The sequence below is a fragment of the Anabrus simplex genome, chromosome 1 (genome assembly GCF_040414725.1).
Source record: "Anabrus simplex isolate iqAnaSimp1 chromosome 1, ASM4041472v1, whole genome shotgun sequence".
Taxonomy (NCBI): Eukaryota; Metazoa; Arthropoda; class Insecta; order Orthoptera; family Tettigoniidae; genus Anabrus; species Anabrus simplex.
In genome coordinates, this window is record NC_090265.1 from 1,662,120,687 (window position 1) to 1,662,148,629 (window position 27,943).

General features: G+C 41.2%; 1 protein-coding gene across 2 annotated transcripts in view; it reads left to right on the forward strand.

Annotated features, from left to right (window-relative positions):
• The window catches only part of LOC136881663 (NADP-dependent malic enzyme), a 189,715-nt gene that overhangs the window by 38,858 nt on the left and 122,914 nt on the right, over positions 1–27,943 (forward strand). For both annotated transcript variants that reach the window (XM_067154168.2, XM_067154169.2), the window contains exon 2: positions 4,838–5,030. In XM_067154168.2, the coding sequence (XP_067010269.2) occupies positions 4,838–5,030 (193 nt within the window). The remainder of the gene's footprint in view (positions 1–4,837; positions 5,031–27,943) is intronic.

Consider the following 27,943-nt stretch of genomic DNA (forward strand, 5'->3'; position numbering starts at 1 on the left):
ATTAATGCGTCCATTATGTCAATGAGCTTATGGGTGCAGTATATAGGTTGTTTTCATGGTTACAATGATCGTAAAAGTGCACCAAAATATCGGCACTAATAACATCAGTGATCCTACTACTCCACGATTTGATAGAAAATAGTTTAAACTATAGGTAACAGACTCCGCAAAATGCTGAAACCTAAGCCAGTACGTAAAAACGGAGGCTCGTCGGCAACTGCTGGTCGCTGTACTACGGAGATCTCTGGGGCTATTATTTTTATACTTCACTCCCTTTCCATCCCCGCCCAAAGGAGTGCTATGAGCGTCTTACACAACAGTTTATTTTTTCCAGATAGTAAGTCATATGTGTATCAATTTTGGTTGGCAGCTATGCCCAAACGTACATGCATAATCTAGCTGCTGTAGAATCCTGGAGCTGACGTTGCCATGGTTACGGCCGTTCGTTTTTTAATCCGATTCCTAGAGCAGGGGTAGTGTGGTTCCAATATCTCCATAACGGTTAGTTTTAGGGCCTTAAAACATGGTTTTCGGGCCCGAAAGGTTTACCGAGTTTTGTTGTTTGCGTCAAGGGGCTTAAAATGAGCCTTGTCTCGTCCTTGTACGACAAATTCGATTTCGCCTACATTAGCCTATTATTTTAATATTTTTATATCTCCCCCCGTCGCCCCCCTCGATTTTTTAAAAAATAAAATACAGCCCATGTTACTTATTGGTAATGTAGCTTTCTATAGGTGAAGTAATTTTTAAAACCGGTTCAGTATTTTTTTTTTGAGTCTATCCGTTACAAACAAATATAGAAAATTTTCCTCTTTATAATATTGGGCCGATGACCTTCGATGTTAGGCCCCTTTAAACAACAAGCATCATCATCATTTATAATATTAGTATAGAAGTATAGATTACATCCTTACACATACGGTTGCCGTCAAGAAGGGCATCCAGCCGTAAAGCAGGGTCAAATCCACATGTGCGTCACAGTTCGCACCCGCAACCCCACAGGTGTGGGTAATGCGATAGAAGAAGAAGAAGATACTCATTTTAAAAATTCACCCGCTTTTTTATTATTTTCACCCTTTAAGTGGATTTTCCAAAAAGAGTGTGTTAATTTTTAAAGAAGATTCCAAGTACCAATTTTAACGTCTGTAACATCTTCATTTTTTGAGATATATGTATCCTCACATAAATAATTCAACTCCTTCCTCTCTTTTCACACACACACCCTTAAGTGGTTTTCCTGAAAACGAATATTTGAGTTCTTTTATTTTTAAAGGGGATTACAAATATCAGTTTTCATGTCTGTAACATGTTAGGCTTTTGTGATTTATTGTAGATAATTTCGCTGCTGTAGAATCCTAGAGCTGACGTTGCCATGGTTACGGCAGTTCATTACTTTATCCGATTCCTAGAGCAGGGGTAGTGTGGTGCCAATATCTCCGCAGTGGTTGGTTTTAGGGCCTTAAAACATGGTTTTCGGGCCCGCAGGGCTTACCGAGTTTTGTTCTTTGCGTCAAGAGGATTAAATTGAGCTTTGTCTCGTCCTTATACGACAAATTCGATATTTTGCCTATATTAGCCTATTATTTTTATAACTCCCGCCCCCCCCCGTGTTTTGAAAATAAAATACAGCCCATGTTACTCACTGGCAATGTAGCTTTCTATAGGTGAAGTAATTTTTAAAATCGGTTCAGTAGTTTTTGAGTCTATTCGTTACAAACAAATTTTTCCTCTTTATGATATTAGTATAGAAGTATAGATGAGAAAGGTCTTTGTAAAAAAATTGAAAATGAACTTTGCGCTCTTGTTGCACGAGAACGAAAGAAACATTAAAAGTACAATATGTAATGTTATCAGAGATGGAAGGTGAAAACAGAAAAGATGCAGAAGTGAGGATATGCATGGGAAGTTATTCATCGCGTGATACACTATAAGAAGAAGAGGAAGAAGAATGAGAAATTATTTTGTGAAGTATTTCCTAGATTTTAAATACGTTACAGAATCGAAGTTTGGTTAAATTTTTAAGATTTTGTTTTGCTAACGGTTTAAAATAACACTGAAAAATGAAATGGCGTATGACTTTTAGTGCCGGGAGTGTCCGAGGACAAGTTCGGGTCGCCAGATGAAGATCTTTCGGTTTGACTCCCGTCGGCGACCTGCGCGCCATGACGAGGATGAAATGAAGATGAAGACGACACACACACCCAACCCCCGAGCCAGCGGAATTAACCAATTATGGTTAAAATTCCCGACCGTGCCGGAAATCGAACCCGGGCGGGACCGCTGTGACCAAAGGCCAGCACGCTAACCATTTAGCCATGGAGCCGGACAACATAGCACTAACACATCGAAAGTATTCGGAGGAGGATGGGGAAGGTAGTGACAGTGATACCCTATTAAATGGGAAACCACCAGAAAGCATATACCTACAGGGCTGCCAACAATAGGATCCGAACCTCCTAAGTAACCTGAATAGCGAGGCCAGCTCATTCGGATCATTAAAGACACGCCCAGGAAATTTGACAAAAAAAACAACAACAAAAAAAACCATGTCGCAATAGCCTCTAAGGACCATAGTCTACCAAGCGACCGCTGCTCAGCTCAATAACTAGAGCCGTGCGCTGATATACAAAATATGATCCGCATCCGCTCCGCATCCGCACTTTCTTAATCCGCATCCGCGTAAGGTTATCCGCATCCGCGTATGATTATCCGCGGATATTGTAAATATTTAACTACAGTATATTACACCACCAAGGTATTGAAACGGATAGATCTGTTAACATAATGCAATAGGCCTGATACCCGCCACCAGAACCCCTACAGTCACAGGTTCATGACGGATTTCTCGGCGACAACTACCCACGTATTGAGATTTTTGTTCCTTCCTTCCATTAATTGCGGGCAGGAGCCAGTTAGGCTCAGGTCAGATTTACGGCTTAATGGTCTCAAGAATATTTATACAGTATATCACCATTCCCCCATACCAAAGTCAAGGGACGCCTAACGACAAGCAAAAATAAGAGTATATCTGAGTGAAAATCAATAAACTTCATTATTCAGAAATTATTAGGAAATTTATCCGCACTGCCATACAGTTAGCATCCGCCAAGACACTAACTTCGCGGATATCCGCATCCGTGCAGGGCTCTACCGATAACCTGCAGATTACGAGGTGTCGTGTAGTCGGCACGGCAATTCTCTCGGCCGTTATTCTTAGCTTTCTATACCGGGGCCACCATCTCACCGTCAGATAGCTCCTCAATTGTAATCATATAGGCTGAGTTGGCCTCGAATCAGCCCGCAGGTCCAGGTAAAAATCCCTGACCTGGGCGAGAATCGAACCCGGGCCCTCAGAGTAAGAGGCAGGCACAAATTATATTTGTATTGTTTTTATAACATTTTGTTGTTTGGAATATATTTAATGCCGGTATTTCGAATTATCAATAAGTAACTGCATACATAAGTAATCTCCTTCTTCCTGGCCTTAATTCCAATTTATTGTGGTCGGCAATTGGATTTGGATTTCACCCAGTTTTATGGCCGGATGCTCTTTCTGATGCCAAGCCTATGTGGAGGGATACATACAGTGTTTCAGTGACTGGTAGTAGTGTGTTGAGTTGTATATGAGACAAATACAAACACATAGTCCCCGAACCAGGGAAATTAACTGTACCTGGTTGAAATCCTCGGCCCGGCTGGGAATTGAACCTGGGACCCTCTGAAACGAAAACCATTACGCTAACCATTCAGCCAACGAGCCGGACATCTGCATATTTCAGTAATGATTGTAAGAAAATAATATTCCCGCAGTTACTGATCGTCTGTGATAGAAATGCTATTCTATACGTCCCACTAACTACTTTTTGACGATTTTCGGAGACCCCGAGGAGCCTGAATTATGTTCCGTAGGAGTTTCATTTTTAAGTGCCTGTAAATCTACCGACATGAGGCTGACGTATTCGAGCACGTTCCAATACCACCGGACTGAGCCAGGATCGAACCTGCCCTGCTGGGGTGAGAAGGCCAACTTCCCAAACGTCTAAGCCACTCAGCTCGGCAAGAGCTGTTCTATCAGTATCGCTCTTTTCAATGAGATGTTTGTTTTATTAAATCATCCGTCCCAATTCGCGTTGGCCACAAGGATATGGAAATCTGTACAAATGAAATCAATTATTTAACATATACATTTTAGCAAAAGAAATAATTTCTGTCTGTTACACGAAAAGAAAGTGCTCGTAGATTAAAGTAAAGGTGGTGCTGATTTTCTCTCTGAAAATCTATAAAGATGCAATGATCTATCTTACTGAAAATTTTGGATAATGATAACGAGCAATATCAATCCTATCTTTCTCAAACATTCTCAATTTTTTTTTTTTTTTTAATGATATTTGTTCGTGGCGTCGACTTCTGCAGATCTTTTGCCACTACTTTCACCATTTGATAGGAACCTTCGTGTAAGTGTAATTGCGAAGGTGTAGAATGTTGAATGTGTGGAAAAAAAAAAAAGTTAAGGACGACACGAACACCCAGTCCGCAAGCCAGGGATATTAATCACTTACAATTAAAAGCACCTAACCCGGCCGGGAATCCAACCCGAGGCCGCCGGGTGACAGGCGGACGCGTTGCCCCCTACACCGCGGGGCTGGACTCAATTATTGTTACTATGCTTGATTTAAATAACTATAGAGTGTAATCCAGTGATTAAAAACACCTTGACTCTAACCGTAACAAAATTAGTGCAGCTATTCTGAGCGATCAGCTGTCTGTGAAAGGTGGTAGCGGTAAAACAAGTTGGTTGCGCATGCGTCATGACGTCATCGTTGGTCCCCTGTTGCAGGATGAGCCTTCATGGCGGCCACTACCAAGCAGATCAGTTCGTACCGTGTCTTGAGGAAGTTAGCAGTACGCAGACAACTATGTCCGATCTGAGGAGAGACCGGCTGGGACAGTGGACGTTCCATGAAGGAGACAACGTGTGCCCAGCCATGGTTCGAGGGATCGATCACCTGCGAACCCCGGCGCTAAACAAGGTGAGTGACAGTCATGGTAGAGGTTCGCTAACAGTGGAGCGTGAGTTTCTTTTCGCCTCTGAAAACTCGCGATATTTCGATCACTGGCAAGAAAATACTGTTTTGTAACTTCTTACTGTTATGGTTGATATGGACAATATTCAGTTACATTTAGTTGTGATGATTGAATACCGTTTACATAGGCCTAATTGAATAATTAAACACGTAGGTTTTATAGGTTAGACGGACGATTCAAGAATATTGTAGGTGATCCACGTTTGAATGTACGCCAGGGTTCGCTCTGTCATTTTAAGAGAAAGGAGGACCTACAGCTCCATACTGAATCCTAATAAAGACAATAACAGTTGTGTAAAGTGCGAGGCAGCGAGTGTCGGACAGCAAATACTAATATTTTTTGCCATACCTGTATTTTGAACCGATTGTATTCCTGAACTGGAAAGCCTAAACGTTGTGATGTTCCAGTTTTAGAATGATCATATTTTGAATAATAATAATAATAATAATAATAATAATAATAATAATAATAATAATAATAATAATAATAATATGACGTAATATTGTCTGTTGGCCTTAAATCTTGTTACCCAGACTTTGAGCAGGGAAAGAGAGGTGTCAGTCTGACACTCATGGAATAAGAAACCTGCGGAAAGATCCAATTTGTTGCTTTCAGATTATTTCTCTCTCTCTCTCTCTCTCTCTCTCTCTCGACAGCAGTGGATTCCAATCTCAGCATTTTCATGGAGAGGGTGGAATGAGAAATATTGGTGAATAAACCCTTCACTTTAACGTCGCTGATTGACTTGTGCAGAGCGTTGTTTTTCTTAATTCTTGTCTTTACGTAGGAAATTTTGTGTAGGAAGTGAAGTTAGGGTGGGGTGTGGGGAGTTACCAAGTTAAAGAATAATAAAAATTCCATGTAGACTTCTTACGTACCGGTACCTTTTAGTTATTTATTTTTGTCACTATCATGTAACGTTTCGACGAACTGCACACGTTCTCATATCGAGTTTTTAAAGTTAGCGAGACTCGTGTTACTAATAATATCAGGTCGAATTCTTCTTCTTCTTCTTATTATTATTATTATTATTATTATTATTATCAGGGGGCGTGAGTAGCTTAGTGGCTTAACTGTTGTCTTCCCACCAGGAAGGCTGAGGTTCGAATCCCGGTCGATCCTGGGTCGAGATTTTCATCCCAAGAATCACGTGGCGTCAGGAAGGGCGTCCGGTCTTAAATCCTCGGACAAAACCAAAATGAGCCTGGATGCTGGGTGTCTCCAGCTACCTCAGAAATAACTGGGACAAGCTGAAGAAAGTTTTTCTATTTTAATCATCGCTCTTCATTATCATTTACTAGACTGTAATTTGCTCAACAATATGTAGCCGTAAACTTAACAGTTAAAAGTAAATAAATGTTTCGTGTTGAGATACAATCTTCCCATTGTAGACTCACAGTAATAATTTGTACATGTGTGGATCTTCTTTTCAGAGCGATAGGCTAGCATAGGACAGAACTCATTCAACCGAGCGAGCTGACCGCGTGGTTAGGGTCGCGTAGCTGTGAGCTTGCATTCGGGAGATGGTGGGTTCGAGTCCCACCGTCGGCAGCCCCGAAGATTGTTTCCGTGGGTTTCCATTTTCACACTGGCAAATGCTGGAGCTGTACCTTAATTAAGGCCATGGCCACTACCTTCCTAATCCCAGCTCTCTTCCCATCCTTGCTTAGCCGAAAACCTTCGATGTGTTAGTGCGACGTTAATTCATTTGGGGAAAATATCTAACCAAACAATTCATTCATTAGATAAACAAGTTGTTAGACAGGTGGGTTGTGGTTTTTTTTTTTTTTTTTGCTATTTGCTTTACGTCGCGCTGACACAGATAGGTCTTATGGCGACGATGGGATAGGAAAGGCCTAGGGATTGGAAGGAAAGGAACGTAGTCTCCATCTGCATCTTTGTTCTTGTAGTTTTGCTCAAACGCTATATTATTGAAATAAGCTCTGAAGATATTTCTACTCTGTTCTTATACTGTGTATGTCAGCTGATATTGGTTTTCCGACAAGTCTTACGATGATCGGTGTCAGTTGTTTGCTGTGTACCTGTTTATCAAACAGGTGTTCCAGTATGTTAAGACCACTTTGATAAGATAGGTCCACGTACTATAGAAGGATTGTGTAATACAACCATTTCTTGTCCATGCCAAGATTCGAATGGCCACCTTGGCCGATAAGGTGTGGTTGAGGTGTGTCCATGTAACAGCCATTAGTCAGGTTATTGCTCGAGGCTTACCATTCTTATTAACACCAGCAGAACTGTGGGACTATTCATTGTTCACCGTCCAGTAGTTGTCTTGAGATAATTTCCTGGATATCTCTGCAACAATGAATTGCCTGCGTAGGACTCGATACCGTGTTCTCAAAACTTGCAAGTCATTTACAGCGTTGCTTATTACACATGCGTTCAAAGATGAGCACACATGCATAGATACTTCTTCATTATAAAATGTTATGCTGTCTAGCGTTCAATCTGCAAGGATCTGTGCTCACCCCTGTGGTCTCGTTTATTTCCACACTTCGCATTATTAAATCATTAAAGGCTGAGTCTAACCATCGGCACGTTGGTCTCCCTTTGCCTCTATTCTCATATGTCCATGTCCGACTCGTTGGGTGAACGGTCAGCTTACTGGCCTTCGGTAGAGGGGATTTTAATCTTAATTGATTAATTACTATGGCACGGGGGCTGGGTGTATGTGTTGTCTTCATCATCATTTCATCCTCATCACGACACGCAGGTCGCCTACGGTCGTCAAATAGAAAGACCTGCACCTGGCGAGCCGAACCCGTCCTGGGATATCCCGGCACTAAAAGCCATATGACATTTCATTTCAATGTCCATCATTCTCCTAGATAACCTATCCTCCTCCAATCGTTACGTATGTTCCCACCACCTTGGCGGTCTATACGCACAGCTTCATCCATTGAGTTTATTTCCAACTTATATTTTATTTCCTTATTCGAGTACCCTCCTGCCATTGTTCCCATCTATTTGTACCAGCAATCATTCTCGTTCTGCCGTGTGGAGGTCGTTTTCCCGGCCTTCACGGGAAGAGGCCGTGGTGGTTTGTAGGTTGAGGGTAGATCATGGAAAATCTGCTCACTCCTACCTCCTAAGGAGGGGAGACCTCCTGCCGCCCCAGGTGTGTTCATGGCCTACATCCTCATAGAGTGCGCCGACCTGTCTGGGTTAACACGGAACCTCGACCTGCAATAAACACTCTAACGCGAAGTAGCCAATGAAGAATACCTGATTTCGTCATTCAAATGCTCTGTTACTCAGGGGGGTTTCGTTCCCTTATGATGTGTTTGTGTCCATTTTAGCTTAATAAAATATTTTTGTTTTATTTTTTTTACTTCATTTCCAAATTCGTTCGTTGAATAACTGTTATTATACATTTTCCTTTTTGTTTCTACTTAATTTCTTCGGAGAGAGTGGTTGTCTAGTTGTTTTTTCTCGTAAAACAAAAATAATCACACCACCACCACCACCATCACCACCCTTCGTGTCTATCACTTCCAATTTACGAAAATACGCATGAATTTTAGAGTTTAAAAAGGTTGTATTGCATTCTACAGTATTAACTCGCGTAAGGCAATGAATGAGCGCACAAATTGCTGCAATTTCTATTGTTTCTACTTTGTAATAACACTTAAAGGAATCATATTGTATATGAAATACATGCCTTCCCGTTAAAGACAAAAATTTGACGTGTGTTTTTTAGCGCGGTTTGTTATTGATGACGAAAGGTACGCCAGGATACACAACGGTAACGCAGAGTTCATCTAGGTTTTAAACGACCTGTTGAGGTCTCCTATGATTGTGTTTGTAAAAATACTTGTAGGAGTTGTTTTCGTCCTAAGTCCACAGACACTGAGGTTAAATTTGAAAAGATGCACCAAGATTTAAAACAAACAAACAAACAAACAAACAAACAAACACACACACACGCAAACAAACTCGTGATGCAACAGCTAATTAAGGGCCTTGACCTGCCAAGACAGTTGTTCCCTAGCCAGATGACCTGCAGATACTGGAGTGCCACATGGTCAGCGTGACATCCACTGCGATTTTCGATTTTGTTTCCTCTCATCAGACAGCCCCTCTCGAGGCAAAATGAACCCAATTCCAGTTCCCATTTCAGAATTAAAACTCGTAGAATGGCCGAGAATCGAACGTGGGACTCTTACTCCACTGTGCTGGCGATAAAATATAGTACCACCTCAACTTATGATTATTGCCGGCCTGAGAGGGTCAGACGGTTGAGGCGTTGGGCTTCTGATCCCAGCTTGACAGGTTCCATCCTGGCTCCGTCCGGTGGTATTTGAAGGTGTTCAGATACGTCAATCCTGTGTCGGTAGATTTACTGGTAAAAGAACTCCTGCGGGATTTAATACTGGCACCTCGGCGCCTCCGAAAACCTTAAAAGTAGTTAGTGGGACATAAAGTCAATAACATCATCACCATTATTATTATTATTATTATTATTATTATTATTATTATTATTATTATTATTATTATTATTATTATTATGTCCGACTCGTTGGCTGAACGGTCACCGTACTGCCCTTCGGTTCAGAGGGTCCCGGGTTCGATTCCCGGCCGGGTCGGAGATTTTAACCTTAATTGGTTAATTCCACTGGCACGGGGGCTGGGTGTATGTGTTGTCTTCATCATCATTTCATCCTCATCACGACGCGCAGGTCGCCTACGGGAGTCAAATAGAAAGACCTGCACCTGGCGAGCCGAACCCGTCTTGGGATATCCCGGACATTTCATTTTTCATTATTATTATTATTATTATTATTATTATTATTATTATTATTATTATTATTATTAACGGACTGTGTCTAGAAGCCCAAAGAAGGGCTAATAACCGCCACTATGAGTGTCTATGTCCTGACAATTTTACTTAAAAATATGAACCAGAACTAAGATGGTGGAAAAAGTTGTTTTTTCTCATGATTTTCCATCGCTCTTTCAAGAACACTTGCTCCTCATTTTCCTAGTATGCCTCTTCAGTGACACCTAGGCTATCTATGACAGCTGTTGGTGGAGCTGTAGGGGATCAAACCAGCCTTTGGGCTGAATAGCCAACAACAACTTCTGTACCGAATATTATTGAAGCAGACAGCATATACACACCAGAAACGAGTTCGTTAGATTCATATACAAGGAATGTATTAAAAAAGCATTACCATAGGTCTTAAATGACAAAAGCTACAGTCCTAAGTGATAGATGGTAAAACTGGGTAGTTAATGCGTATTTAAGCTGATACGTTTTTAGAAAATCGTTTATCAAAATCAACTTTCCATATTAATTAATGACACCGTGGTAGTTGCTGGGACGTAAGGGCAATTCTAAACTTCAGAAGTGGATTGGACAGTGGGCAGGCGGATCATTCATCTCGTAGGGCGAACTTACCGCAGTCTCATACAAATGTTAAATATTCTGATATCGTGGCACGACCTATCTATAGCGCCATTCTTTTTTTTTACCTGGTAACTACTTATCGGTAAGTGTACAAAAGAAAAGAATAAAAATTAATTTACGACTTGGAAGTTCAATCTTATCTAAATACAATACTTTATATATGTTCTTATACTTTAGTCCTACTCATTGACTAAATGGTCAGCGTTGAGGCCTTCGGTTCAGAGGGTCCAGGGTTCGATTCCCGGCCGGGTCGGGGATTTAATCGCGTACGATTTATTCTTCTGGCTCGAAGACGGAGTGTTTGTGTTTGTCCCAACACTTTAATCTTCATATTCAGACAACACCCTACACTACCAACTACCACAAAAACACGCATTAGTGATTACACCCCTCTATATAGGGTTGGTGTCAGGAAGGTCATATGGCCGTAAAACAGGGGGAAAATCCACTTGTTTGACACATTTCGCATCCGCAACCCACACATGTGGGAAAAGTGGTAAGTAAATAAATAAACTCGTGTCCTCATTCCGAGGTGGCGCAGCTCTTTTCAGGCACACCCCAGATGGAGGTTAGCTACGTGTACCATTTCAACCACATACCAGCCCACCTGCCATTCTTAAATTTCTGGCACTACTGGGAATCGAAACCGAGCCTCCGAGGACGGCAGCTAATAGTGCTAACCGTTACGCTACGGAGGCAGACGGGAAAAGTTGTAAAGAAGAAGATGATGATGATGATGATGATGATGAAGAAGATATATTTATACTTTAATGGTATGAAAATTAATATTAAACGTCCGAAATATAACTGTCGGCAGCCCTGAAGATGGTTTTCCGTGGTTTCCTATTTTCACACCAGGCACATGCTGGAGCTGTGCCTCAATAAAGGCCACGGTCTATTCCTTTCCACTCCTAGCCCCTTCCTATCCCATCGTCGCCATAAGAACTATCTGTGTCGGCCATGGCCTTAATTAAGGTACAGCCTAAGCATTTACCTGGTGTGAAAATGGGAAACTAAGGAAAATCATCTTCAGGGCTGCCGACCTCCCTTGGTTAACTCTTGCTATTTTCCCACCCAGACGGTATTAGAGCATTCGAGGCACACGGAGTCTTTCATTTTCGCGCCCATCGTGGACCATGTCTTTATTTGGCCAGTACCTTTATTTTTTTGAAGTATCGGGCCCCCTTCATTATTCCCTCTAGTGTTAATAGAGGATGATTGTCCTGTTGTACTTCCGTATGAAACAATAATCACCACCACTCAGAGCGTTTTAAAACCAATAACTATCACAGCGATGGATCGGACGCGGGACCGACAGTGATCAGATGCTCTTAACCCTGGCCACCACGTTCACCAGACTTAACACAACGCGATTTCTTCCTGTTGGGATACGTCACGTATCAAGTTTTTGTTGCTCCTCTATTGGCGAATATTCTGGATCTGAAGCGGCGCTCCGAGCCGCCTTCCTAAACATCACGGCTGATATTTTGGGTCGAGTGTGGGAAGAGATGGACTATCGAACAAAGGTGTAGGCCTATATAGTGACCGAGGACGCACATATTGACATCTGTAATGCATGTAAGAAAAAGTATGAGTTACAATAGACAGTAAGATTCGTATTCCTACATCAGCTATGTACTATGCTGTTTTAAAAACTCCGACAACCATTTTGAATCATGATTTTGTGTTATTATAATTGTTAGAACTTACAGAGTACTACGTTTAATTGCCTTGCACCTGATTTATTCATACCACAATTTTCTAACCATTTGAATTCACTGATCCTAGCTTCGGAAGACTTACAAAGTCCTTTAGTATTTTGTTACCGAGCGAGTTGGCCGTGCGGTTAGTGGCACGCAGCTGCGAGCTTGAATCCGGGAGATAGTGGGTTCGAGCCCCATTCTCGGCAGCTCTGAAGATGTCTTTCCATGGTTTCTCTTTTTCAAATTAGGCAAATGCTGGGGATGTACCGTAATTAAGGCCACGGCCGCTTCCTTCCCACTCCCAGCCCTTTCCTACCCCATCGTCGCCATAAGACCTATCTGCGTCGGTGCGATGTGAAGCAAGTTGTAAAAAAAGCTTTTTTTTTTTTTGGACTAGTCATACACTGCACTTCTCAATCTTGATTACCCTGCTCATCAGCACTCCGTGGTGAAAAATAACAATCTATCATCTCTGCCATAAAACTTAAATTCACTACAGCGCACATTCGCCAAGTTATTAATTTAAAATTTAGCACACTGAAGATAACAGCGGGCTGCTAACATAACACCGGTACCAACCGCTAAATAAGTATTCATTGCAGAACGTGAGCAGTGTTGCCGATACAATTATTTTTTATTTGATTTTTTGCTGATGAACTCGTTAAATCTAGTAACATCCATTATTTAGTATAAAATTAAATCAATTCATTGGCAACAAACCGAGTTCGATGCATTCCGCGTCCTGAAAGACTTCGACCTGGGACGCGGGAAATTTTGATTTATTTCGGGAAAGTCCCGTGGACTGAGGGCTGCCACCCAATAATGACTTCACTACGGTAAATCCTCTCTCACTTCGATATGATATGCTCAAGCGGTTCCTTCTTTAAATCTCAAGGGTGTCTAAATAATATAGGTCTAGTTACTCTATGACTTATATTTATCAGTTTATTTGCACGAGTTATCAGACGGCGTGCAATTATTTTTCATTATTAAGTTTAGAATACGTTTTATATTGTTCTACCGAGTCGGCGTTTGGATTTATTTAGTATCACAGAGAATGTTCTAACCCATTTCTATCTTCCCTGGAGTTGTGATTCTGTTAATATCGAAAAGCTTTCCCATTATAGTTTTGCTTTTGACCAAAACGTGCATACCAGTTGATAACATTGTGCTAGCTATTGCCATTGCTCTCATTCCATACTAGCAATGGTCATGTTATACTATACTTACAATTCTCCTGGATAGTTACGTAATATAGTCATTTGTCATTCTTCTAAATCGAAATCGGGAAAACATTCATTAGAAAGAATTTACGGTTTAGGGTACAGATGTTCAATAGATTTCCAATTTATTTGCAGTCACTTAAGAAAAGGCTAGGAAAACAACAGAGAGGGAATCTGCCACTTGGGCGACTACCCTAAATGCAGATCATTAGTGATTGAAAATATGGTGATCATAATGTTATTTGTTTTAAGATTCCTTCAATTGCTATAGATTTCAAGAACTACCGAGTGTCAGAATTGTGTCCCTTAAGATTTCATTAAACTCAGGACGCCTCAAGAATCTCGGCACGAGAAATTACGTTTATGAGACTTACTGCAGGATACACCAAGTGGGGCCATAAAAGGAACAAAGAGATGCTAAAAGAACCGAAAATACAACCAATAACTGACTATATTTACAGTTACCAGGAAAACTGGAAACGTCATATTCAAAGGATAGAACCTGGAGAATTGCCAAAAGATTCTCCATTATCAACGCAGGGAAAAAAGGTCTGTAGGACGTCCGATGAAGAGGTGCCGTCAGAATGCAAGACTGTAACGGGGCACATGGCCTAATACGTGGAAGGATGATGATGATGATGATGATGAGAGTTATTTACTGTGCGGGAAGCCAACGGCGCGAAGTTGCTGTATTTTAACACTCAACTTTACTGTTAGACGGGGATTTAGGGGAAAATGTGTCACGACCTGGGCGTACAATCCTCCCTAATTCAAAAGGAAACTGCCCACAAAGTCTCCCAGGATATTCACATTTAAAACGAAATAGCAGTTTGTGTGTTTCCCTTAATCAGTCATTCACCACTAATCTGCATTTAGGGCAGTCGCCCCCGTGTCAAATACCGTATCATTTGTTTGCCTAGTTTTTTCCTAAATAATTTCAAAGAATTTGAAAATTTATCGAATATCTCTCTTGAAGAAATATTCCAATCTCTAACTTTTCTTCCTATAAACGCATGTTTGCCACAATTTATCCTCTTGATTTCCAACTTTATCTTCATACTGTAATATTTCCTGCTTTTAAAAACGATACTCAAATGTTTTCGTCTACTTACGTCATTCTAAGCCGTCTTTCCACTGACAGCTCGGAACATCCCGCTAAGTCGAGCAGTTCGTCTCTGTTCTCCCAAGTCTTCACAGCCCAAACTTTCCAACATTTTCGTAACGCTACACTTTTGTCGGAAATCACCCAGAACAAACCGAGCTGCTTTTCTTTGGATTCTTCCAGTTCTCGAAGCTAGTAATCCTAGTGGGGTCCCATACACTGTAACCGTACTCTACCGAGCAAGTGGCCGAGGGGTGCATTCGAGGGATAGTGTGTTCGAACTCCACTTTACTATCCCATCATCGGCATAAGACCTATCTATGTGGTTGCGACGTAAAGCGAACTGTAGGCCTAAAATAAATAAAAAAAGGAAGAAAGAACCATACTACAATTGTGGTCTGACGAAAGCCTTATATGCCCTCTCCTTTATATCCTAAATACCCTCATAACCGTGTGAAGAGATCTGTAACCTTTATTTACAATCCCGTTTATGTGTTTACCCTAATGAAGATCCTTCCTTATATTAACACCTAGGTAATTACAGTGATACCCATGAGGTCACCCCATTAATAGTAAGTTGACTACAATGGTGATCGTGGATTCGTAATCTAAAAATATTGTTCCTCTTACTTGTGGCTAGACTACTTAACGCCTTTCATTCTTGCCTCACTTGATCTCCTTTTCTCTCTCATGAAGGACATTTCTTAGGTTTCTAAGAAATGTCTGTTTTATACCTCCGATTGAAGCCCGATGTTATTTCACTCTCGACTCTTATTTCTTGAGGGACCGAAAGACTATCCTCCTCCTACTTCAAGGCTTCCTGGAAGCTACCTTCTTCAAAACAATGAATCTTCTATCAGTCAATCTATCATTCAACCAACCAATTGAACTGTTCTGTATAATAATTTCGTGTGGCTATTTCCAGCCGATTGCAGCCCTTGTCAGGCAGACCCTCCGATGAGGGTGGGCGGCATCTGCCATGTGTAGGTATCTGCGTGTTATTGTGGTGGAGGATAGTGTTATGTGTGGTGTGTGAGTTGCAGGGATGTTGGGGACAGCACAAACACCCAGCCCCCGGGCCATTGGAATTAACCAATTAAGGTTAAAATCCCCGACCCGGCCGGGAATCGAACCCGGGACCCTCTGTACCGAAGGCCAGTACGCTGACCATTAAGCCAACGAGTCGGACAACTGTTCTGTAAACAAACCTCTTTTACCCAGATTGACATGAGTACCAACCGACTATTGAACATTGCTCTCGTCATAGCTTGTTTGGCTAGTTTTTCGCAACTCGTTTCTTAAAGCATTGCTGTCCGACTCCTTGGCTGAATGGCCAGCGTTGAGGCTTTCGGTGCAGAGAGGGTCCCGAGTTCGATTATCAATCAATCAGTCAATCAATCAATCAATCAATCAATCAATCAATCAATACTGATCTGCATTTAGGGCAGTCGCCCAGGTGGCAGATTCCCTATCTGTTGCTTTCCTAGCCTTTTCCTAAATGATTTCAAAGAAATTGGAAATTTATTGAACATCTCCCTTGGTAAGTTATTCCAATTCCTAACTCCCCTTCCTATAAATGAATATTTGCCCCAGTTTGTCCTCTTGAATTCCAACTTTATCTTCATATTGTGATCTTTCCTACTTTTATAAACGCCATTCAAACTTATTCGTCTACTAATGTCATTCCACGCCATCTCTCCGCTGACAGCTCGGAACATACCACTTAGTCGAGCAGCTCTTCTTCTTTCTCTCAATTCTTCCCAACCCAAACATTGCAACATTTTTGTAACGCTACACTTTTGTCGGAAATCACCCAGAACAAATCGAGCTGCTTTTCTTTGGATTTTTTCCAGTTCTTGAATCTGGTAATCCTGGTGAGGGTCCCATACACTGGAACCATATTCTAGTTGGGGTCTTACCAGAGACTTATATGCACTCTCCTTTACATCCTTACTACAACCCCTAAACACCCTCATAACCATGTGCAGAGATCTGTACCCTTTATTTACAATCCCATTTATGTGATTACCCCAATGAAGATCTTTCCTTATATTAACACCTAGATACTTACAATGATCCCCAAAAGGAACTTTCACCCCATCAACGCAGTAATTAAAACTGAGAGGACTTTTCCTATTTGTGAAACTCACAACCTGACTTTTACCCCCGTTTATCAACATACCATTGCCTGCTGTCCATCTCGCAACATTTTCGAGGTCACGTTGCAGTTGCTCACAATCTTGTAACTTATTTATCACTCTATAGAGAATAACATCATCCGCAAAAAGCCTTACCTCCGATTCCACTCCTTTACTCATATCATTTATATATATAAGAAAACATAATGGTCCGATAATACTGCCTTGAGGAATTCCCCTCTTAATTATTACAGGGTCAGATAAAGCTTCACCTACTCAAATTCTCTGAGATCTATTTTCTAGAAATATAGCAATCCATTCAGTCACTCTTTTGTCTAGTCCAATTGCACTCATTTTTGCCAGTAGTCTTCCATGATCCACCCTATCAAATGCTTTATTTAGACAGGTCAATCGCGATACAGTCCATTTGACCTCCAGAATCCAGACCAGGTCGGTGATTTTAATCGCGTGTGATTAATTCTTCTGACTCAGGGACTGATTATTTGAGTTTGTCCCAACATTCTCCCTCTACATATCCAGACACCACACCACACTACCAACCACAAACACACAATCCCCCCATAGTGTTGGCGCCAGGAAAGGCATCCTGGCGTAAAACAGGGCAAAATCCACATGTGCGACACAGTTCGCACCCGCGACCCCACAAAGTGTGGGTAAAGCGGTAGAATAATAATAATAATAATAATAATAATAATAATAATATTTCGTAAAGTAGGCCTATTGCTGTGATAAAATTCTAAATACACCTGAAAGGAAATTTGATTTCTGGATAATCAAATCAATACATTATACATATATATTGGGATCAGGGAGTTTAATTTTTATCGTATATATTCCTGCCTTCAAGATTCATTATGCATGTGAATGTGGTCTGTGCGATCGTAATTTCCGTCACAAACACGTTTCTCTGTGGAGTTGAAATGGAGATTGGAAGGTAAGCTGCGAACAGAGGACTAAATTCAATGATGTCGCTATGAAAGTGGAAAGAATCTTGGGGTGCATTGTGCAGATGAACAGAGATCCGGCCAGTCTTTTAACTTTCCTTCCGCTATTCAGTCGCTATATGCCAGTGTATCAGACGTGAGTTAGAGGCTTGTCAGTGAACGCGCTCTCTAGAAATAGCTCATGCACGTATCATGCCAGACCCCCCTAAGGCTGCTTCTATCGCGTATAACGGAGTGTCAATTTTTATTTTGAACTTGATTTGGGAGTAGCTCTGTCATGTGTTATTAAGGAACACGGACTCTTAAAACTGTTTAAATATGTCCTAGAATACCTTATTCGTTTTGGGGGAAAGTAATTTCAAGTGCTTGAAATAATGTAATGTGGTCAAGCGCGTACCTCAAAACATGTGCTTCCCATTCCCTTAATATGTGAGAAAGACATGCCTATCTCGCCGATGCTAAATGTTCAAAATTATGGTACACTTTTCTCATATTTGGAGTAACCACTTGAAATGTTTAAGGCTTATTATTTGTATCTATAGCTATAATAATACAAATGATTATTTGCCAATTTATTTCAGGTATTACTTACAGAAAGCCGGCCCCGTGGTGTAGTGGTAGCATGCCTGCCTCTTACCCGTAGGCCCCGGGTTCGATTCCCGGCCAGGTCAGGGATTTTTACCTGGACCTGAGGGCCGGTTCGAGGTCCACTCAGCCTACGTGATTAGAATTGATGAGTTATCTGACTGTGAGATAGCGGCCTCGGTCTCGAAAGCCAAGAATAACGGCTGAGAGGATTCGGCGTGCTGACCACACGACACCTCTTAATCTGAAGGCCATTGGGCTGAGCAGCGGTCGCTTGGTAGGCCAAGGCCCTTCAAGGGCAGTAGTGACATGGGGTTTTTGCTTTTTATTACTTACAAAAAAATACCTTCTTATAACTCTTAATTAAAGTCATGTAGACGTGCATAAAAAGAAATAGGGAGCTAGCATTCCATATATCTATGTTATTCCGTGCATATAACTTAGAAAATCGGTGCTAAAATTTTACAACACAATTTTTGTCAGTTCTTAGAACATTCCTGTTACTTACTCTGAATTATTTTTGTCCTCCTTGGTTACTTTAAGATTCCTCTTCTTTATTCTGGCTCTATATGTCGTCTCTTCCATCAGCGAATTCCTTCCAACTCTTTCAAAATTCTCACTGTGTTATATCCTGGCAGAATGTTAAACTTCTGTAGCAATCTAGCCCTGTCAATATTTCCATCATTAAATGATACCACAGCTTTATAAAGCCCTATCAGGAGTGTAACAGAACCAACAACCACTGTTTTAGGAATTTTGGACCACAGAACGTTATTGAATAACTCGTTAGCATGCTGAGTATTTCATGTATACACTTTTTTTTAAAGATCTAGGTGAGCTAAAGTTCAATGCCAACCATCACATTACATGACCTAAGCTTACCATTGACACATACAGTAACTTATTTGATTTATCACGTTTCCACATGCCTTTTAAACATTGCTGAGAATGAAACCTTTTTCATTGAAGAACTTGATGGAGATAATTGGCAGTCATACAAATTTTAGTGAAAAATGGAAGGGTATGTATAGGTATTTTAAGGCAGAAATAGGTTCCAAAAAGGACATTCCAGGAATAATTAATGAACAAGGGGAGTGTGTATGTGAGGATCTTCAAAAGGCAGAAGTATTCGGTCAGGAAAATGTCTAGATAGAGGAGGAGACTAAGGCCAATGAAGTATTAAAATTTACATATGATAACAATGACATTTACAATAAGATACAAACGTTGAAAACTAGAAAAGCGACTGGAATTGATCAGATTTCTGGGGATATACTAAAGACAATGGGTTGGGATATAGTACCATATATGAGGTACTTATTTGATTATTGTTTGGTTGGAGGAGCTATACCAGATGAATGGAGAGTTGCTATTGTAGCCCCTTTGTATAAAGGAAAGGGTGATGGACATAAAGCTGAAAATTACAGGCCAGTAAGTTTGACATGCGTTGTATGTAAGCTTTGGGAAGGCATTCTTTCTGATTATATTAGACATGTTTGTGAAATTAATAACTGGTTCGATAGAAGGCAGTTCGGTTTTAGGAAAGGTTACTCCACTGAAGCTCAACTTGTAGGATTCCAGCAAGATATAGCAGATATAATGGATTCTGGAGGTCAAATGGACTGTATCGCGATTGACCTGTCTAAAGCATTTGATAGGGTGGATCATGGGAGACTACTGGCAAAAATGAGTGCAATTGGACTAGACAAAAGAGTGACTGAATGGATTGCTATATTTCTAGAAAATAGATCTCAGAGAATTTGAGTAGGTGAAGCTTTATCTGACCCTGTAATAATTAAGAGGGGAATTCCTCAAGGCAGTAATATCGGACCTTTATGTTTTCTTATATATATAAATGATATGAGTAAAGGAGTGGAATCGGAGGTAAGACTTTTTGCGGATGATGTTATTCTCTATAGAGTAATAAATAATTTACAAGATTGTGAGCAACTGCAAGGTGACCTCGATAATGTTGTGAGATGGACAGCAGGCAATGGTATGTTGATAAATGGGGTTAAAAGTCAGGTTGTGAGTTTCACAAATAGAAAAAGTCCTCTCAGTTTTAATTACTGCGTTGATGGGGTGAAAGTTCATTTTGGGGATCATTGTAAGTATCTAGGTTTTAATATAAGGAAAGACCTTCATTGGGGTAATCACATAAATGGGATTGTAAATAAAGGGTACAGATCTCTGCACATGGTTATGAGGGTGTTTAGGGGTTGTAGTAAGGATGTAAAGGAGAGTGCATATAAGTCTCTGGTAAGACCCCAACTAGAATATGGTTCCAGTGTATGGGACCCTCACCAGGATTACCTGATTCAAGAACTGGAAAAAATCCAAAGAAAAGCAGCTCGATTTGTTCTGGGTGATTTCCGACAAAAGAGTAGCGTTACAAAAATGTTGCAAAGTTTGGGTTGGGAAGAATTGAGAGAAAGAAGAGCTGCTCGACTAAGTGGTATGTTCCGAGCTGTCAGCGGAGAGATGGCCTGGAATGACACTAGTAGACGAATAAATTTGAGTGGCGTTTATAAAAGTAGGAAAGATCACAATATGAAGATAAAGTTGGAATTCAAGAGGACAAACTTTGGCAAATATTCATTTATAGGAAGGGGAGTTAGGGATTGGAATAACTTACCAAGAGAGACGTTCAATAAATTTCCAATTTCTTTGAAATCATTTAGGAAAAGATTAGGAAAACAACAGATAAGGAATCTGCCACCTGGGCGACTGCCCTAAATGCAGATCAGTATTGATTGATTGATTGATTGATTGATTGATTGATTGATTGATTGATTGACCTCAATACTTGGCGTCAGGTTCAAGTTCAACATGTGGGGAACACATGGCCGTGTTTTCTACAAAGTTAACCGCTACCACATTTTAATCATTTGCATTTTCACCTAAACTAACTTCATTTATACGGGGAACTTTCCATGAATAACGATTTCTTTTTAACTTTCTCTTTCCAAAACTTTCGATCGAGCCATTGTCTGGTAAGAAACCACAACATCATACCACTACGACATTCAGTAAGATTGTGTAAATGCAAACAAACGAGGACATAACTTGTCATAGTTTCAACATAAATATTGGGCATTACTGAGTAGAACGGAAGTGAATTCAGAACTCTGTCTCTAGTAGTTTAGAAACTAGGTTCAAAATGTAAAGGTATGTAAAAGTGGGCGTGTCCTTTCAAAGTGTATCTTCGTGACTCAAGTTCCATTAAATTATCTGTCACAATAATGACATTTTTTCAACGCATTTGTGTTCAATACGTTGTAAATATCTAAAAACGAAAAAAAATCTCAATTTTGATTTTTTCTTCCGTTGCTGGTGGGTCTTTCTTACCATAAAGACGTTCAAAGTGGTTCAGACGGTATAGCTCTGGCTTTCTGAACCCAAGGTGACGGGGTTGATTCCGTCTCTGTCCAGTGGTATTTGAAGGTACTGAAATGCACCACCCTCAAGTTGGTAGACTTACTGGTAAATACTGCGGGACAACATTCAGGCACCTCAGCGTCTCCGAAAACCGTAAAAGTAGTTAGTGGGACGTAATAATAATAATAATAATAATAATAATAATAATAATAATAATAATAATAATAATAATAATAATAATAATAATAATAATTACTTTACGTCCCACTAAGTACTTTTTCGGTTTTCGGAGACGCCGAGGTGCCGGAATTTTGTTCCGCAGGAGTTCTTTTAGGAGCCAGTAAATCTACCGACACGAGGCTGATGTTATTTGAGAACCTTCAAATACCACCGGACTGAGACAGGATCGAACCAGTCAAGTTGGAGTCAGAAGGCCAGCGCCTCAACCGTCTGAGCCACTCAGCTCAGCAGTATGACGTGAAACCAAAAGGTTTATCGGCACGTGAAATAACTCCTGTTGGGTAAAATTTCGGCATCTCGGCTTCTCCGCAAACCATAAAAGTAGTAAGTAGTACGTAAAACCTATTTTATTATTCTTACTGGCCTTTTCCCCAGTATATTGGGGTCGTACTTCAGACGGGAATTCAGTCCAGTTTTACGACCGGATGCCCTTCCCGACGGCAACCCAATGTGGAGGGATGTATTCATTATTGTGGGTTTCTGTGGCGGCTGGTCGTGTGATGTGGTGTGTCGTTTGCGTATGAAGAGCTGTGTCCGGCTCCATGGCTAAATGGTTAGCGTGTTGGCGTTTGTTCACAGGGGTCCCGGGTTCGATTCCCGGCAGGGTCGGGAATTTTAACCATCATTGGTTAATTTCTCTGGCATGGGGGCTGGGTGTATGTGTCGTCTTCATCATCATTTCATCCTCATTGCGACGCGCAGGTCGCCCATGGGAGTCATCAAAAGACCTGCACCTGGCGAGCCGAACTTGTCCTGGGACACTGCCGGCACTAAAAGCCATACGCCATTTCATTTCATGAAGAGCTGTGTATTACGACGAACACAAACACCCACTCCCTGAATCACAGGGACATGTTTTTTCATTTTGAAAATGTCATATACGGTAGCCGTTCATCGTAACTCCCATACGACGCAACGACTCGAAAGTCGTAGTTTATGCTAAGGCTTGAAGAGATGACTTACATGTTGAAATAAGGTGTTGACCTTCTATAATTTGTCTGGACTGGATGTAAATTAAGCTGCCTGGGGGTAAAGGCGTACTCGGTTCGCCCGGAAGGACATGGGTTCGAATCCCCGTCAGGAAGTCGTAAAATTTAAGAAACGAAATTTCCACTTCCGGAGGTGCATATGACCCTGAGATTCACTCAGCTTACACAAACAATGAGTACCAGGTTAATTCTTGGGAGCAAAGGCGGCCGGGCGTAGAGCTAACCAATCAACCCCATCACGTGCTGAGGTTACGAATAGTGGAAGCCTTTACCTTCCACCCCTCCATGGGCCTTCGTGGCCTGTACGGAGATGTCTTTGCTTTAAATAATGTAAATTAACCAGTGGCTTTCCCAGTGAAGTTTATCATCACTGGGTCACCCTGTGATATCATCCTACAGAGTGAAAACTCTCGGGTAGGAAAATCTGTCTTATTTCTTCATTCAAGACCTTGTTTATAGTATTTCCTAGAGAGGAGTAGCTGACGTGTAATTCCCCTACTACTGACATAGCTCTGGTATTCTCAAAGTAGCCAGGCCCCTATTGATTTTGTTCTTGTACTTTTCTCCCCGTGAAGTTTGGTTGCTTATGTAAGAGATTCAGAAATTCTTTGTGGAAGATGCTGAGGTATTTTTTATTATTATTATTGACAAAAGACGATGAGCGAGTTGAAGAACTGCTCTGTCATTGCCTTGAGCTCTGTGTTTGTCGAGGAGAAACAGCTTTTTGCACAGACATAACTCAAGGAATTGTCCAGTGCTCTATCCAGCGTTCTGAGGTACTCGATGGCAAATGTATATATTGCAGGTCATATTAATATTCTTTTTACTTAATGGTCCAATTCCACTGAAAGGAATACAACAATCTAGCGGTAGAAAATGATATATTTTGTGTTAGGAATCTCTCCGCAGTATAACTCAAAGAAATGGTGTAGATTTTTATCAAAAAGATTCCAGAAATATAGTTTCTCTGGTACATTGTTTCGAATCATTATAGTACGTTATAAACGAGATAATAAAGACTTTATAATTTTCTGCAACATTAATCTGTTATACAACCCGAAACTGGTTACAATTCAAAAAATATATGTACCGTATAACTTAACATGTCAGGCTTTTAAAGATGAACCTCGTGAATTGATCCAGTCCCTTTTAATATGGTCATGTGCCAAATTTAGTTGGCAGTGAAATGTTTATTTATTGTAATGAGTGACTGATAACCGATGAGATACCAAGAAGTAAAATTTCGAAATTCCACAGGAATAAAAGACTTTGTAACGGAGTAAATAAGGTAATAAATTAACGTCCTAAGTGGAGTTAAACTGCGCGTTATGTGGTATATTCTACGTTAGTCCGCCTCTGTGGTGTAGTGGTTAGTGTGATTAGCTGCCACCCCCGGAGGCCCGGGTTCGATTCCCGGCTCTGCCACGAAATTTGAAAAGTGGTACGAGGGCTGGAACGGGGTCCACTCAGCCTCGGGAGGTCAACTGAGTAGAGGTGGGTTCGATTCCCACCTCAGCCATCCTGGAAGTGGTTTTCCGTGGTTTCCCACTTCTCCTCCAGGCGAATGCCGGGATGGTACCTAGCTTAAGGCCACGGCCGCTTCCTTCCCTCTTCCTTGCCTATCCCTTCCAATCTTCCCATCCCTCCACAAGGCCCCTGTTCAGCATAGCAGGTGAGGCCGCCTGGGCGAGGTACTGGTCATTCTCCCCAGTTGTATCCCCCGACCAAGAGTCTGAAGCTCCAGGACACTGCCCTTGAGGCGGTAGAGGTGGGATCCCTCGCCGAGTCCGAGGGAAAAACCGAACCTGGAGGGTAAACAGATGATGATGATGATGATGATATTCTACGTTTATCTAAAAAAATTCGCTTAGCATCGTACGTTTCTCGCTGTAGTATTGTCTAACTTATGATGCGGGTAATCCTGTTATTCACGTTATAGGTGATAAAATCAAGGCAGTGTTACACAACGAAGGAATTATGTCATGTCCATAAGTACGGGCCGTGAAAGCATCAATGGTAACGAAAAAAATCATGTTTTGTTTTAATATAGACGATGATATTCTGTAGGTTACAGATGATATATTAAATCTACTTTCATTGGATTTAAAATATCCGGAACGTCGATTACCATATTACGACGACGGTATCTTACCTCTTTTTGTTCATTATAGATTCTCCTTGTTTTACTGAAGTACACAGTGGCGGCCGGTCAGTACGTGCTACCGGGCTCCAGCACGTAGCTTGGAACTGTAAGGAATATTATTTATGTACAGTACAATTATCCTGGTGCCTTTTCGTTGTTTTGAGTACGATATGAATTTGTGTTTTGTGAAAATCAGGACGAGATCTGTCGAACACCTAGCGCCGTTCTCCCGGGGAACAAGGCTCGTGCTCATGTGAAGTGAGCCCTTGCCTGTAGCCTGAAGGAAGCAATACGCAGGCGCAGCCAAGCTTGCAACACTCCCCCTAGCCGGCGGAGTATACCGTAAACCGGGATCAACTTTCACTGATCCCGTTTATAGTTACTTCCTCTCCCGCAAGGGGGTGGAATTACTCGATGTCTCCTGCTACCCGGAGCGCAGCGAGGGATCCAGTCGGCCGTGCTTATGTTGAACGTGGTAAGCGAATCTGCCACTAGAGAGTAGCATCGTCTGGGTTCGAAAGTAAAGCGTAAGTGGAGGCAATCTATCTCACACATGCTTATTAAAATATCCATCTTCCTTTTGTGTCAAAAATAAGGAATTCGTAGGTGAGTCAAAGAATCTTTGACTGACCCTAAATGTTATCCCGCATTACAATGTAATTTACTCTGGTGAAATGAAATAGCGTATGGCTTTTAGTGCCGGAAGTATCCGAGGACATGTTCGACTCGCCAGATGCAGATCTTTTGATTTGACACCCGTAGGCGACCTGCGATGATGAGGATGAAATGATGATGACGACAACACGTACACCCAATGATGGTTAAAATTCTAGACCCTGCCGGGAATCGAACCCGGGATCCCTGTGACCAAAAAGGCCAGCGCGCTAACCATTTAGCCATGGAGCCGGACATTTACTCTGGTAACCTAATAGGGGATGTCTCAATGAATCAGTTGGCAGCTCTTTCAGTTGCTTTGTGTAGTTTTTAATCTCGCGGTTATATTACTGGTGCGTGTTTTTCCTGTCATTGTGTTAGTGCTAAAGTTTATACGAAGATTTATCAAATTATTTATCCACTGCAGTGTACAGTATATAAAGTGAAATTAAATTAGTGTTCTTAGTGGGGATCTATATTCCCACGATTCTATTTGCACTGATGTAAGTTGCGCCATTAGGTTAGTAAAAACAATATTTCTTCAATGAATTATTTATCTCGTAGACAGTTGTCGAAGAATTCATCTGCTTCCAAATTAATGTTGTTTTTGTTTGTTCTGAGTAATAAATTGCGAGAAAAGTTGTATTATTATTATTATTATTATTATTATTATTATTATTATTATTATTATTATTATTATTATTATTATTATTACTATTATGATTATTAGTAGTAGTAGTAGTAGTAGTATTACCAAGTTTGAAGTATGCGTTGTTCATCATGGCAATATGCAGATTTAAAACAGCGTATTTAGCTTGTTTTTTGTAGCACGTAGGACGATTTTTTCACGAGCCGCCACTGGAAGTACAGTGCTCGTAACATCCTCTCTGAAGATCGGAAGTGGAGACATCTTTTGTCTGCAGGAAGCAGAAGTGTTTCTTTCACAAACTTTCGTTCGCTTGTCTACAAACACACACCCACACACATCTCTATTTTAACCGATCCTTGCCTCAACCACAATGTGTCCTTTCTTACGTTTTTTAAAACCTCTTTCCTAAGAAATTGAGTTATCTCTAAAACGCCGGGCGAAGATCTGAGGAGTCTTTTTTATAACTATAGTTCTTAAACGTATTAGGCTATATGAAGGAAAGAAAAAGGAGACGTAAGGAGAGTTGACCTCCTTTACCGTTCACATTTAAATCCAAAGAACTTTGTGAACGCTGGCGAAGAGTCTGATAGTCATTTGACATTTAATTCTTTTGAATCGACTACCGGTACGTAAAAAGTCTTCATATTCCTATCACTTTTTTTTTGCTATGTGCTTTACGTCGCACCGACAGATGGTCTTATGGCGACGATGGGATAGGAAGGGCTAGGAGTGGGAAGGAAGTGGCCGTGGCCTTAATTAAGGTACAGTATATTTTGAGTGGCCCAGAGAACTGAAATTGATTGGGTTGATGTAGGTTCTCTGCGACTTTGGACGGGTTGCATGAAAATGGTTTTAATCGGTCTTTTCCCGCTCTCTTTTAAGCTGATGCTGATACAGGACTAGCACATTTAAAGCATACTGCACCTCTGTTCTCCAAGCAGATGGCAAGTAGGCCTAATTATTTTATGAACTGTTAAAGTCTGATAAGTCTTCGACCCGAATGGTTGGATTCTAAAATAGCACCACCAAAGGTTCTGCGGTTATAGGAAAACTGCAAGAACCGAAGGTTGCGCTATAATGAGGTGTACTTGGCAGGATGAAGAGTGAGGTAGTTTACGATTGCTTTCCTCAATGACCAGAGAGTGTTATTACAGCACGATTAGCCCTAAGAGTAGCATATTTCATAATCAGCACCACCCATACCTCAGTAGCTGCCGTACTGCTCCAGCCATAAATGAGAGGTGGTGGTGGTGGTGGTTACTGTTTTAAGAGGAAGTACAACTAGGCAACCATCCTCTATATAACACTAATCAGAGAGAGAAAAAAAGGGACCGACACTTCGAAAAATGAAAGTGTCGGCCAATTGAAGACAAGGGCCACGAAGGGCGCGAAAATGAAAGACTCCCTAGCCCTCGGAAACCTAATAGTGTCGGGGTCGGAAAAGAACAAGAGTTGACCAAGGAAGGTCGGATAGGATAGATGAAAGTGAGGAGCCTGGCACACAAGTAATTGGAAGCAATGACAGGACTCAGCTAAGGGCCCCGTGGTTGTCAACCCATGCTCCAAAGTTCAGAGCCCCTGGGGCCCCTTTTAGTCACCTCTTACGACAGGCAGGGGATACCGTGGGTGTTCATTGGAAGCTGCATTTTGCTCTGACC